The 14,187-nt window shown below is 41.6% G+C and overlaps 1 protein-coding gene across 1 annotated transcript; it reads left to right on the top strand.

Annotated features, from left to right (window-relative positions):
- The first annotated feature begins 1,514 nt into the window (after positions 1-1,514).
- On the top strand, positions 1,515-12,474 carry LOC133504942 (sodium- and chloride-dependent GABA transporter 2-like). The gene is made up of 14 exons (XM_061827691.1): positions 1,515-1,662; positions 1,734-1,868; positions 3,261-3,401; positions 4,302-4,377; positions 4,463-4,595; positions 4,674-4,808; positions 4,893-4,996; positions 5,425-5,549; positions 7,526-7,638; positions 7,898-8,035; positions 9,817-9,919; positions 10,259-10,359; positions 11,159-11,329; positions 12,245-12,474. Exons 1-14 carry the CDS (start codon positions 1,515-1,517, stop codon positions 12,341-12,343), a joined length of 1,722 nt encoding a protein of 573 aa, XP_061683675.1. The 3' UTR covers positions 12,344-12,474.
- Positions 12,475-14,187: the final 1,713 nt, after the last annotated feature.

Below are 14,187 nucleotides of genomic sequence, written 5' to 3'. Positions count from 1 at the left end.
GCACTGCGCCGACACATGCCAACCGTTGGAAAACTCAGAACAACAACGCTGGGGTGGCAATTTGGAACCTGCAATTGTTGTACAACTAAAATTCCAAGCATGCAGTGAGCACTTTTGAAATGGAGATAAAACATTATATTGCTCATTTGACCTCTCTCCAAAACCAATAGCCTCCGAATCTCATGAATTGTGCCTCCTCCTCCTTCTTCTACCCACTCACCCTGGTGTGTTTATAAATGATAATTGCCATCTACCTATGTTTGCCGAAAACACCTGGCTTGCCAAAGAGAGAGCCAGTCTGGTTTTGGTAAGACACGCAAAATGCAGTTGGGTTTGTCTTCCTTTCACCAAACTGCGTGAGGAAATCGGGTAAGGAATGAAGTGAGGTATGTAGACTTTGAAAAAAATGGTATGTGTTTTTGTTTCTTTGATACATTACGTGAAAGATTGAAGTTTTATGGCTGACTGTGAAACAAGTGTTTTGATGGAAATGCAAGTAAAACAGTCATTTTTAATAAATGCGAATGTTGAAATGTTAGTTTTTAGTGCTGGATGATGGAATAAATTATTGCACCAGTTCAACTCTACGTGGTTACGTTGCTGCCAAGTGCTGTCACGCTCAGGAAGACAAACTCCATCATCGGCAAAGTCAGTAATTTTCCCAAAAGGTGGGTGTCATTCGATTCAATGTTCTGTCTTGATGTTAGCTATACTTTCCACAGAAGTAGCAACATGACAAGTGGGCCCCACTTTTGGGGAAATTAAAAAAAAAAAAAAAAAAATCTAAAATCCTTCATGTCAAATGAATTCACGACAAACAATTGATTACATGTCCTAGTCAACCTCCCACCCCGCTCCTATCACTAATAATGTTCCGTTTGTGCTCGATATGTCGAGTCTTTAGGTCAAGTGACGTCATTTGTAACGACAATTTTCTTTAGGCATGTGTAAGCAAATGTATCCATTGTATCTAAACTTGTCAGAGAAACACGTTTAGATACAATGGAAATTGACTTTTTGTTTGGAGCTAAAGCACAATTTTTTTGAAACTCACCCAAAAGCATTCCCTTCAAAGGCCAGTTTTTCTGAAACCAAAACCTCAATTTCTCCAGGATCCATCATCCAATTTTCAAAATTCTTGCTGTATTTTACTTCAGATGAAGGGCCGGTCAACGAGGGTGTTAAAACTCTCCTCAATGGCATTGGGTGGATGAGATTTGCCCGAGCTACCTAAAAGCTCAAGATGTTGGTGGGCTGTTGTGGTTGACATGGCTCTGCAACATCAGTCATTTTGGGTCTATCTTGTCATGTTGTCAATGTTTCTTTGGCTGTGGATTCAGATATAATACTAATGATACGAAGCCTTGACTTAGACGGTGTGCCGATCAAACAAATTTCCCCTTCAAAATATTAACTGCCCTGCCTGCCATTTGCCTGTCATGTGACTTTAAGTTTGTGTATTTCTTTCCATGTGTATGTCTGAAAGGAAGGTCAGCTCCAGGAACTTTTAGGAAATGTGGAGAAAAAAACACAGCCAACGTGTACTTCAGGAGCGAGGACACTGGGGGAACAAGGTGGAGTTTGTTCTGGCGACTGCCGGGAACATTGTGGGCCTGGGAAACGTGTGGAGGTTTCCGTACTTGTGCTACAAAAACGGCGGCGGTAAGCAAACGTGGCAATCAGCGCGATTTCCCAAAAATTGTACATAATACAAAAGTAAGTGTTCCATTCAGGTGCATTCCTGGTGCCATATCTGGTGTTTATTGTTGCGTGCGGTGTACCGCTCTTCCTTTTGGAGACCACCATTGGACAGTACACCCAACAGGGGGCCGTCACCTGCTGGAGGAAGATGTGCCCTCTGGCTGAAGGTACGAAACACTCCATCGTGTACAAGACAGACATTACGAAACAAAACACTTGAAAGAGCTAGTTCTTTCGAAAAGGGCACACTTGCTACCTCGCTCCAACAGGTAGGAGAGTTCAATGAGTCACACAAAGGTCACAAAACTGTGGGTTGTGACTTCAGTCCCACTGACAAACATAAACATGAACAGCACAAACCCCCTTCAACTCAAACAAAAATTAAAGGGTATTTATAGAAATATACTTTCATGCTTAATGGTTGTTAGATCTTATCTGTTATGGTACAGTTGATATGACATCAAATATTGATATTGTAATGTATTCACTGTTCAGATGAAGTTCTGATCCACAAGGATCAAATACTGTACCTTATCTTCGGCAGAGTCACAGGTGTGCTGGTGCCTATCACAGTTGTCCGGGTGAGAGGCGGAGTAAATCCTGAACTGGATGCCGGCCAATCGCAGGACCCACAGAGACAAACACCCATTCAAACTCTCATTCGCAACGATGGGCAATTTCAGTTAACGTACCACGTACGTTTTTGGAAGGTCGGAGTAAATGATAAATGATTTTAAAAAATCTATTTATACACTGATTAAATTTATTTGTATTGCAGGTAATAAATAATAATTTTCAGTCACCAACCATCAGAATACAATTCAAATAATTTTGAACCAACCTCCCAATGATAATGCTATTTTTTCTCAATTAAAGCACATAGAGTATAATGGAGTGGAATTATCATGCAGAACTGAAACTTTAAACATTTGAAACCGGGGGCAGTACCTTAAGCAAGGAAACCCAGACTTCCCTCTCCACAGCGACTTCCTGCAGCTCTTCCAAGGGGACCCAGAGGTGTTCCCAAGTAAACCAAAAGATGTGGTGTCCTGTCTCGAACCCGGGGTCTCCTTGTGGTGGGATATGCCTAGACCACCTCACCAGGGAGGGATCCAGGTGGGATCCGAAACAAATCACCTGTCTCCTCTCGATGTGGAGGATTGAGTAATTCAAAGATACTCTGCGCCCTCCTGGGACGACCGAGCTTCTCACTCTCAGGGAGAGCCTTGACACCCTGCAGAGGAAACTCATTTCAGTCCCTTGTATCAAAGAACTTTTTTTATTTTGGTCATGACCCACAACTCATCACAATTGGAGACGGTAGGTACATAATATTGATGGACAAGTAAATTGAGAGCTTCACCTTTCAATTTAGCCCCTTCTACACCAGAACGGACCGATACAAAGTCCGCAAGACTGTAGATGCTGCACTTGTCTTCCTGTCGATTTCTAGTTCAATTCTTCTCTCACTCATGAACAAGACCCCAAGATATTTGAACTCCTCCACTTGCAATCAACATTTTAATATGCAGCATTGTGTCTTGAACCTTGTGCATTAGGTATCGGCTATAGCGCGCAGATCGTCCACTTGTACGCCGCCATGACCTACATCATTATTCTGTCCTGGGCTCTCTTCTACCTGGTGTTCTCCTTCTATCCCACATTGCCCTGGAGCACCTGCGACAACTACTGGAACACAGGTGAGGTTTTTGCAAACAGCAGAGGTGTCAGTGTTCTTTTTTAGGGCAAGGAATCCTCACCCCCTCAAATTTGTGTTCAAATTGTATTACCAGCGTATATTTTCATGGGACAGCATTTGGATGACATTTTCCTGTAGAATTTGCTCAACATTGGAAATGTCTAAACCAGTGGTGAAAAGACTACTGTACAGTACACCCATCATTTAAAACGGGGGAAAATATACACGCATCATTTATCCAGCAAGGCAGCACGGTGGCGCTGCTGTCAAGCGTTGGCCTCACAGTTCTGAGGTCCTGAGTGGAATCCTGGCTCTCCCAGTGTGGACTTCGCAAGTTCTCCCCGTGCCTGCGTGGGGTTTCTCCGGGAACTCCGGTTTTCTCCCACATCCCAAAAACATGCAAAATTAATTGGACATTCTAAATTGCCCCTAGGTGTGATTGTGAGTGCTCTTGTCGTCTGTCTCCATGTGCCCTGCGATTGGTTAGCAACCAGTTCAGGGTGTACCCTGCCTCCTGTCCGTTGATAGGTGGGATAGGTTCCAGCACTCCTGCGACCCTAGTGGGCATAAGCGTCAAATAAAATGGATCGATGGATTTATCCAGAAAGTCATGCATCTTCAATACCACTTGTCCTTGTTAAGGGTAAAAAGGTGTTAGAACCTGTGCTAGCGAATATTGGAAAAAAGGTGGACTGTACCATGGACTGAATGCCAGTCAGTCACAGGGCACATTTAGAGGCAGACAATTATTAATTCCTACCTTCACACTGTCAGTGTATGGGAACTGAACCCACAATAACGGCGAGCAAATTACCAATTCAATAGTACCTTGTATGTTTATAATACTACGCAAACCTATATACAGTACTTCAATGAGCCTCAGTGTGTGCCATTCTTTTAGCAAATTGTGTCGACGTTACCATAAGGAATGACACCAACCATAGCAAAGGAATCGCAGCAGCAACGGAGTTCTGGGAGTAAGGACAATATTACTTTAAAATCACATTTTTAAAAACATATTATGGTGTATAAAATTTCTTTTTTTTTTTTTACCTTTTCTAGACGTCGAGTGTTGAATATTTCGGGCGGTATTGAGGAGATCGGCAGCATCAGGTGGGAGTTGCTTTTGTGCCTCCTGGCTATGTGGGTCATGTCTTACTTCAGCATATGGAAAGGGGTCAAATCAAGTGGAAAGGTGAAGCAATCAAATTGGACGAAATATATATATGAAATGTAAATACACTGACAGTACTGTGACCCTCCTCCTGGGCAGGTGGTGTACTTCACTGCCACTTTCCCTTATGTGATGCTACTCATCCTTCTGATCCGAGGAGTCACTCTTCCGGGAGCCGGACAAGGAGTGGAGTTCTACCTTCTGCCCGAGGTTTCGCGACTGAAAGACCCTCAAGTAGGACTGCGTTACCTTATACAGTACCTGTACATGCACTGTACTGGCGGGAAACACACTCAAAGGCAGTGTCTTTTTAAGCAGGTTTGGATGGAGGCCTGCTCACAAATCTTCTTCTCGTACAGCCTCGGTGTGGGTACCTTGACTGTACTGGGAAGTTACAACAACCAGCGCAACAACTGTTACAAGTTTGAATACCCACTTTGCATTAAATGTACACAGATGACAAGTTTGTTCCATACTCAACTGCCACAATACTAGGTGAACTTTGACTAGCCAGTGAGATCCAATAAATATTCTGGGTTTTTTTCAATCGATATTTTGTATATGTTTTCGATATTAATTTAACAAAATGTAGATTACAGGGATTATACTTGCAATGTGCTCTATGGAAAGCACTGCATCATCCATCGTGTTGTTCCTAATGTTTTGGTAACCTCATTTAGAAACCGAAAACACCTCTCAGTAATCATGCAGTGGTTTACAAGAAAACAGAATTAAAAAAAAAAAAAAAATCTAAAATATATATTTTTGCTGTTGATTAGACTCATCACATCTGCAAATCACTATTCGTATAAATGGTTTGGAAAAAAAAAAGTGTATTTGTGTGTTCCAGGGACTGCTTGTTGCTGTGTTTGCTGAACAGTTGTACCAGTGTGGTCGCTGGTTTTGCTGTCTTCTCAGTGCTGGGATTCATGGCTCACGAGCAAGGTGTTCCCATCTCACAAGTGGCTGAGTCAGGTAAACTCTGAAGTCTGACATTATGAGAATCCCCTAAGTAGCAACAATGTATGTCATCCACTGAAGACAAACGTTTACCTTAAATAGCCAACTTCCAAAAACGGATTCAAAGTATAGTTCTCAGTTTATGCAATATATCGTTCAGACATGAAATTGTTCGATGCTGAACTCATTACCTTGTCTTGGTGGAGTGGTTTGTTTTCCTGTGACCCAAGGAGCGAAGTTGTCTGGGGCTTTATATGGAGAAGGCCTGAGACGAACACTCAGACTGGCAGTTCTTATGCTGTGCAAGTCCTCAAGAGTTGCTAGCAGTACCAATAATTCTCTTGGGACTTCGGACTGTTACAGGTAGATTTTGTCCTACTTTATAGGAGAGCCAAACCAGACTGATGGATGAATACAGAATTGATTTAACGACTGCTATACAAAAGTAGAACCGCCTCAAGAGTTCCCGTGGCAGGCCGTACTTCCTCACCAGCTGCAAGAAGTATATCATCTGCTTTTTGAGGATGGAATTAATGTTGGGCTCCCAGTCCAGGTCCTGAGAGAACTTAAAGGTCTTGGGCATTTGGGTGGACAGCTGGACAGGATGAGCGGCAGCTGTGCCAAAGCATGTTTCTTATGGTCCATGATCCTCTCTATGGTCTTGACCGTGTTCCACTCCAGGTTGTCAACCGCTCCATTTCCTCTCAATATGCATACTTGTTGTATGTGGTACTCATAGCTTTGTGTTGAACTGAGAGGCTTTCGACCTCGTGTGCAGTGGGCCTATCTTCCAATTGAGCCGGTTAATCACTGATGCAAATGAAGATCGCTCTTTTTTTGGAGAGTGGGGAAGGGATGACTTATGGCTCCAATTCATCATTGGGCTCTGAGCCACAATTAGAAATCCAGAAAATTTTAATTCCTGCAAAACTGTTTCACCAACAAGATTGTTCTCAGACTTTGCATACATTTTCAGCAATTCCCTTCAAACATGGATTATGTCTTTTGAAACACATCACCAAGTCCCCTTTGGCATATTGCAAACCCAGCTATGCCTTTCCACCAATCCCAAAACCACCGTTGCTCCTTCCTCTCTTACTGACTGTGTCTCTGAATGCAAGCACTGGTACTCCTCCAACGTTCTTCAACTCAAAAGTGATGAAACTGGAATCTAGTACTCGCAGGTACTAAGTCCGTGCTCGCCAAAATTGACAGTTATTGCATTACACTTGATATTTCATTGGTTTTCCCTTCCCCTGGGGCTAAGTGTCTCCGGGTGTCATCCTCAACAGCACGTCCTCCTTCCAAGGGCACGTGACCAACATCACCCAGTCTGCATACTTTTCCTGACCAAACATCAACTGTCCCTGTCCATTCCTCATACCCCTTACTGCTGCTGTCCTCGTTCATAGCCTCATCCCTTCTGACTTGGATATTTGCTACTTTCTCCAGTTTGGTCTCCCGCATGTGATGGTACAAATCCCACAGCTTCTCCAGAAATCCAACACCCAAAATATCACAAAGAACCTCTACTCACATTACTTCAGTCCTGCAACAACTCTATTGGCTCTCAGTCCAACAAGACGTCCAATATCAAATACTGACCTGCACCTTCAAAGCCATCCAAAACCTGGCCACACCATATTTCGCTCGTTTGCACAAATCTTCGGTAATCTTCAAACATGTGTAGTAATTTTTTTTTTTAATCTCCAAATTCACATTGCAGCAGCTTTAGCATATTACAAACATTAATAAATGCCCAGGTTTACTATTTAGAGAAATGTTTAAAAAAAAAAACTGTAACATACCAGTTGTTTTTCCACAATGATGACGGTGTCGTTTGCAACTTCATTTATATCGATATAATTGATCGGAATGTGATCATCACGGTGCGACAAGATGACAGTCCTACCTCGGTTTTGTGGACTTTCATCCACGTCAGGTCATTTGGACGTTACAAGTTGAAGGTGTATTTTAAATTTTGTTTCCAGGTCCAGGCTTGGCATTCATCGCGTACCCTCAGGCGGTGGCCATGATGCCGCTGCCTCAATTCTGGGCTGTCTGCTTCTTCACCATGATCATCTTACTGGGCCTGGACACACATGTAAGACCAATAATTCCCTATCATTGTGTTGTGAGAAATCTCTGGGGTGCTCTGGGATAGTATGGCGTGTTACTTAATCGGGCGACCAGTTCAAGGTGTACCCGGCCTCTCGCCTGAAGATACTATAAGTAGGATGGGCTCTAGCATAGCCGCGACCCTAGTGAGAAAAAGCTGTACAGAAAATGGAAGAATGTTGTAGCCGTCTATCTTTGCTTTATCTTTTCCTGGAAATTAATAAATGGTTCTGCTCTGTGTGCAGTTTGTCGGCATTGAGGAGGTGATGACGTCTGTCTCGGACATCTTTCCCACAGTGATGCGTTGGGCGGGCAGGCGGGAAGTTTTCCTTCTGCTCTTCTGCCTCACAGCTTTTTTATTTCAGCTCTTCATAATTTCCGAGGTTAAAATACTTTGAGTTGATATGAATCTGTTTGTGCTGTCGAAAAAAACACCTCATTTAACCCCTCACATTTTTGTAATTTCTTTATTATATCGTTTCTTGGGTCAAAACTGCAGGAATGACACTTTTCAAAAAGATGTAAAGTAATTATTTTACATTTTGCATATCGGTGTAAATGAATGCCATGATTGCCCAAACCACTGGCAGCAAAAGAGAGCACACCCAAAAGTGCAAGTGTCCAAATTGTGCCCACTTAGCCTTTTAGCATCCCCAGTGAACTAGAATTTTCCCAGGTTTCGAGTATCAAAGGAGAACAGGACTGTTAAATTTGTCTCTCGCAATTTCATATTGATCCCTCAAGGTTCAACCGCATGGCAACAAATTTTCTGAGGATCTAAAAAAAAAATAAAATGAAAAAAATTGTTGCTCTGTACTGAGGCTAGAAAAAGATTGACCCCTCGGACCTGAAGCCCAATTTAAACATGTTCACCTATCCCTTGATAAGATGACAGAATTTTCGCCTTGTTCACAGCCTTATTTACAATCTTGGGGGAGTTTTCTGATTGGTTTTTGTCAGGAACAACAAAAACTGTTTGTTTTTCTGTCATAATCTATGACCAACGATTTGGCTCTCCCATTCCAAAATGACAAGTAACGCAGGGGTGCTCAATGTGTCGAACACGTTGGTACTAGTGGTCAATCGCATGACTATGTGCCAAAAAAAAAAAAAAAAGGACATCAGCCTATCCAACACCTTACTTAATTCTGGTGCACCCAACTTGTCGTTTGCGATCTAAAGGTCAATCACGATCTACAGGTCAATCGCATAGGTGGTGTGGGTATAAAGCATGGAATTAAGACGCAGACGTCTCATCCTCACTCTGAAATTTGTCACTTGAATGACAGTTTGACTAATCTGGCCTTTTGTGACGTGTCCCTGCACATTTGCACTTTACAGCAGCAGAATCACAATCAGCTTAGTTGGCCAAGTGTGTAAAAACACACAAAGAATTTTTCCTCGGGCAGTCAGTGCTGCCCTAGTACGACAAAGAACAACAAAGTAACAAAAACAAAGAACAAGAGACATAGGAACTCCCCCTTATGAATGCGTATTAGCAAGATAGTGAGTCTACCCCGCCTCCTGCCCGGAGTTAGCTGGGTTAGGCTTCAGTACTCCCGTGACCCTTGTGAGGATAAGCGGCTCAGATAATGGATGGATCGATGGAGGTCTCTGATGTGATTGCTAACAGTCCCGCATATGAAACAACACAAGCAAGGTGAGGACATATTTCAGTTTGTTGACAAGATAAAACCCAATGATTGTAAAAGACAGCATGGACTGATAATCTAATAGCAGGTATGTTGACATTTTCTTACCAGAACACGACAAAAATTTATGGCACTATTTTGACATCATGCCATCTTGAGAGGTCAAATTTGTCTTGTATTCTAATCCAAGCATTAGGAATCTACTCACTTTTGTTGCTTTTGCAGTTACATGGCTGTATGCTATTTAGAGGAGACAGTACATTTGGATTGTTATAAAAGGTGGATACCAACTAGGGAATCGTTTCCAAAATGTGAGGGGAGGGGTTTACTGTAACATCACTGTTGTGAGTTACTGCATATTGAGTGAAATAAATACATTGGAAATTTTATTCGTCTTCACTGAACCAGTTTAGGAGATCCAAATTGTTGCTGTTACAATGCATTCCACTGTTTTGTCTCATATTGTGGCTCGTGAATACAAATATTGCAATTCTCTTTGATGTCATCATCAGGGAGGGATGTACATCTTCCAGATTCTTGACTACTACGCTTGCAGTGGAGCCTGCATCCTCTTTGTCTGTGTGTTTGAAAGCTTGGCAGTGGGCTGGATATTTGGTAGGTTGGTGTGTCATGTCTTTATTTTGTTTTGGGTTTTTTTGCTTCATTATGCAGTTCTTGATGACATGTTGACAAAAAGGAGTCCAGATCTGGTAAGCCTTTGTCAAGAACTTTCATTTGACGTGTGAGTCACTGTGGTTCGTAGACAATTGATTTTAACTTTACTACGAGCAGCAGGATTTTGTCCATAGTGGTACCCCCTGTTTTGGTTGAAAAGTATTGAAAAATCTTTGTATTCTATTTTTGATGATGGTTTACACAATGTCCCAACTTCATTGGAAGTTGTATTCGTTCCAATCTGGGCTCATTTTTGTGCGCTGTTGAACAAAATTGAAGGAGCGGAGCGGCTGTGTGGCGTCATCAAGGACATGACAGGCGAGCGTGTCAACTCGTTCTTCAAAATCTGCTGGCTCTTCCTAACACCTTTCGTTTCAATGGTGAGTGGGAATTCTCATTCTTGAGGTTTGAGCTATATTTCGCTCATCATAAATTTCATAAGGGACACTTGAATTATTTGGAATTATTTTTATATTTCTAAATGGAAAAAAGAATTTCATTTCAATACAAAAGAGTAGAACAACTAAGAGAAAACAACTGCGGCCACAGTTAAACAGACCTATCCTTAAAATACCTTTTTTTTTTTCTTTTTAAATACAGTATTGCCTTGAAATGGTATCTGCATGGCAGTTGAAAAGTTGAATCACATTTTTTTAAATGAAATTAGCCATACAAAGTTGTTTTATGCAACTTTTCCATGTTGGTAGTCGAACGCCGGCATATACATCACTGCAATAGTAGATCAGAAAGTGTAACGACTTATTGTACTGACAAGGTTTACGAGTTGTTTCGAACACAAAATACAATGTAAATGTTATCAAAACGAATCAACTGGTTTTGAATTAACTATTTGGAATCATGGGATAAAGTCGGCAGCACGGTGGACCAGCTGTAGAGCGTTGGCCTTACAGTTCTGAGGAGCCAGATACAAATCCTGGCCTGGTGGAATTTGCATGTTCTCCCCAAGCTCCCCAACCAAGATATAGGACAGGGTGTTTACGTTCAGTGGAATGCAGTGCCATTTTTTTCCTTTCCAAGATTCCTTTCCATCTTAACTAAAGACAAATTTTTTCCGAGGAGGGTTTTGTAGCCTCAATTTTTTTTGTCGGTCGAGACATTGCTAAATCGAGGTATGACTGTCCCATACATACTGTAAATGGTATTTTTCCCTTTTTTCAGGGTTCTTTTATATATTCTCTAGTTGAGTACAAGCCACTGACGTACAACCGATTTTACGTGTACCCCACTTGGGCCCACGTGGTGGGCTGGGTGATGGCCCTCTCCTCCATCCTGCAGATACCGGGCTGGGCATTGTACAAGCTAAGCACCGCCACCGGAACCCTCAGTCAGGTGAGCCGAGCCTTATCGGCTGGAATACTGCATGTGCCACCAGGAATTCAATTTGAATCTTTTATGCTTGAAGTAGAATTTATAGATGTTTGTGTGCGTGAAATGTGTCTGAATGATTACATTTCGAAGTCATAAAACTGACAATTTGAGGTCACTCATGTCCCCTGTCACTGCTAAAATAGTAAATTAGACCTCTCAATCCCATGAGGCACATTAGGCTGCGATATTGTTTTTTGTAATCTGTTTTTTTTAAGGGGAGCAGGTGATTGGCCTCCTGCTCAACCTCAATACCTGGTATTCCGAGGCAGTCTTTAATCCAAGTATGAACAAGGACCGTCCCTTCTTAGTTTCTGAGGTCAGATGAGATCTGGCAGCATGTTAGGAATGGGCCAGCTGCATCTCTGCTAAATACAGTAGTATAATTTGTCTAATAAACACAAAAGTGGTACACAATGAATATTCAAAATTACAAACTTTCACATTTAGTATTATCATTTCAGATTCATTCTGTAAAATTAGGTCCTTACAGGAATAGCAAATCAGAGATACAGTACACCGCACAGACTCACACACTCCTTTTAGGCCTATGAGCTCCTTTGTTTTTGCCATTGGGCCTCTGAAAAGTCAAGTTTTCCAAACAGTCTGAACCATTATACCACCTTCCCTTAAAATTTATGGAATGCGTAATCAGAACATGGGAAAGGACAGCGTATTGTAAGAACACAAATGACTGTTTCAGTTCCCGGTGGCACATATTTCAGCCCACCATGTCCACAAGTGCCAATACACTGAAAGAAGGAATGTTTTCGACCAACCAAAAAGCAAATAATTTAATGGCTTTAGGTCAATTTTTTTACACGTTTTATGCACATTTTTTTTAATTTTAATTGTTGGAATTGTTTTATAATCTGTTAGCGTCTCCATCATCTGTGCTGGCCTGAGCCACCTGACCGCTCGGACACCCAAAGGAGAGAGACGATGCTGGCACAGACCACTGAGGAGGCTCGTGTATGATTCTAACGTTCCAAAGAAATTGCATATCACTACACCGGTGGGGCATTTATATTCAATGTGGGAAAAATACATGTTATAAACACACCAATGACAATTCAGACCAAGATGGTGGCCTGTGTTCTTCACATTAATAAAATATATTGCCACAATTTAAAGGAGACTATTGTTTTTTGTACCACAGTACACTGAACAGTTTTGCTTAAGATACCACATTAAAAAGATTTCTTTTGTACAAAATACACAATTATTTTACCTTATATCCATCCATTTTCTGAGCTTCTTATCCTTACAAGGGTCGCTGTTCTAGGGCAGGAGGCAGGGTAAACCCTGAACTGGTTGCCAGCCATTAGCAAGGCACATGGAAACAGACAAGAGTCGCACTCACAACCACACCTAGAGGCAATGTAGAGTCTCCAATTAATGCATGCTTTTGGGATGTGGGAGGGGGGGGAAAAATAATTTTGACCTTGTAAATAAATGGTGAAGTGACTTTCAATGAGCGCACAAGGAGAGCATAACGATTCTGGTAAATTGGAAAATAAAAGTGAATGTCTTTGGTGGTTTCAGTCTCTTAAAGGATCTGCCGATCAAGTACGTTAACGATCTGAGGACGAACTTGAGGAAAAGTTGGACAAAGAAAAGCTATTGAACAGCTGCATGCTCAACAAGCAAACCTGGACAGACTTGAGGGACTGAATTAAAACTGAAGCAAACCGATGCTGGAAGAAATCAAAATCTGTCAGAAAAGTGAGAAAGAATCTATGTTCCAGCATTAAATATGTTTAAAGTCAAAGATATTGAAAAGTGGCACAAACTGAGAACAATACAATCCAGAATCGCTTCAGTTAGATAGTAGGCTTTTGGAGATAATTGACCCTTCTACTTGGAACTGAGTAACCTATGTACAGTTGCTCATTAAGGGACTTGGAAATCAAACTGGAGGGCCAATGTGGTGTGTGTGGCTGAAAGGAAGTCGGACTTGCGTCGAGGTTTTATAAAATGTGGAGCAAAATTCATGGCTTGAAGCCAGGCTAAAACGCACTTGGGGAGCGAGGATACCGGGGAAGCAAGGTGCAGTTTCTTTTGGCTGTTTTGAGGAACATTGTGGGCCTGGGTAAACTGTGGAGGTTTCCGTACTTGTGCGACATAAAGAGTGGAGGTGAGCAAACGCACGGCTCGTTGAACATATCAGCATAGAGTACATACAAATGCGTTTGTGGTGCCAGATCTGGTGTTTGTGGTGACGTGTACATTCACATACAACATTTCCGATTTCATTCGTACTACAGTACTTTCTCTGTATGAATGGATTACTTGAGTTGTTTGAAAATATCACGTCAATAGCGCCTTGGGTAATATATTTAGTGGGAAAAATGATGACTTATTAAATGTTTTTTTTTAGCGGCTGTAGATATGAATACACTGTCAAAGACTTTCCTCCCTGACTGCTCTTTTCCTGTTAGTTTATAAATGATTTCCAAATTTTTTGTATTCATTCCCCTTAACCTCTAATTACAGCCATTGATCTCAACATGCAATTCTTGGAACTCAGGAGGACGTCAATGTTGACTGAATCAATATTAAATTCCTTTCATTGCTTTCAGCTGTTTATTCAGTCAAATCTGGAAGATGCTGGTCTTGCGCATGAAGCCTTGACTCAAGCGAAGCCAAATGCCTTTGCTTTTAGGTGTTCATTTAGTCAAAAAAAAAACAAAATTAATAAAAAAAAAAAAAGAGGAAAAACTAGTTATTTAACTGTTCAATAAAACTGTGCATGAATTTCAACTTTAAAAAAGAAGCGCAGATTCCCTTAATGCGTGCTTTGAGTTCTTCGTTTTTGGGTC

Source organism: Syngnathoides biaculeatus, chromosome 8, assembly GCF_019802595.1.
Source record: "Syngnathoides biaculeatus isolate LvHL_M chromosome 8, ASM1980259v1, whole genome shotgun sequence".
Lineage (NCBI taxonomy): Eukaryota > Metazoa > Chordata > Actinopteri > Syngnathiformes > Syngnathidae > Syngnathoides > Syngnathoides biaculeatus.
This window is presented reverse-complemented; position numbering and strand designations above follow the sequence as displayed.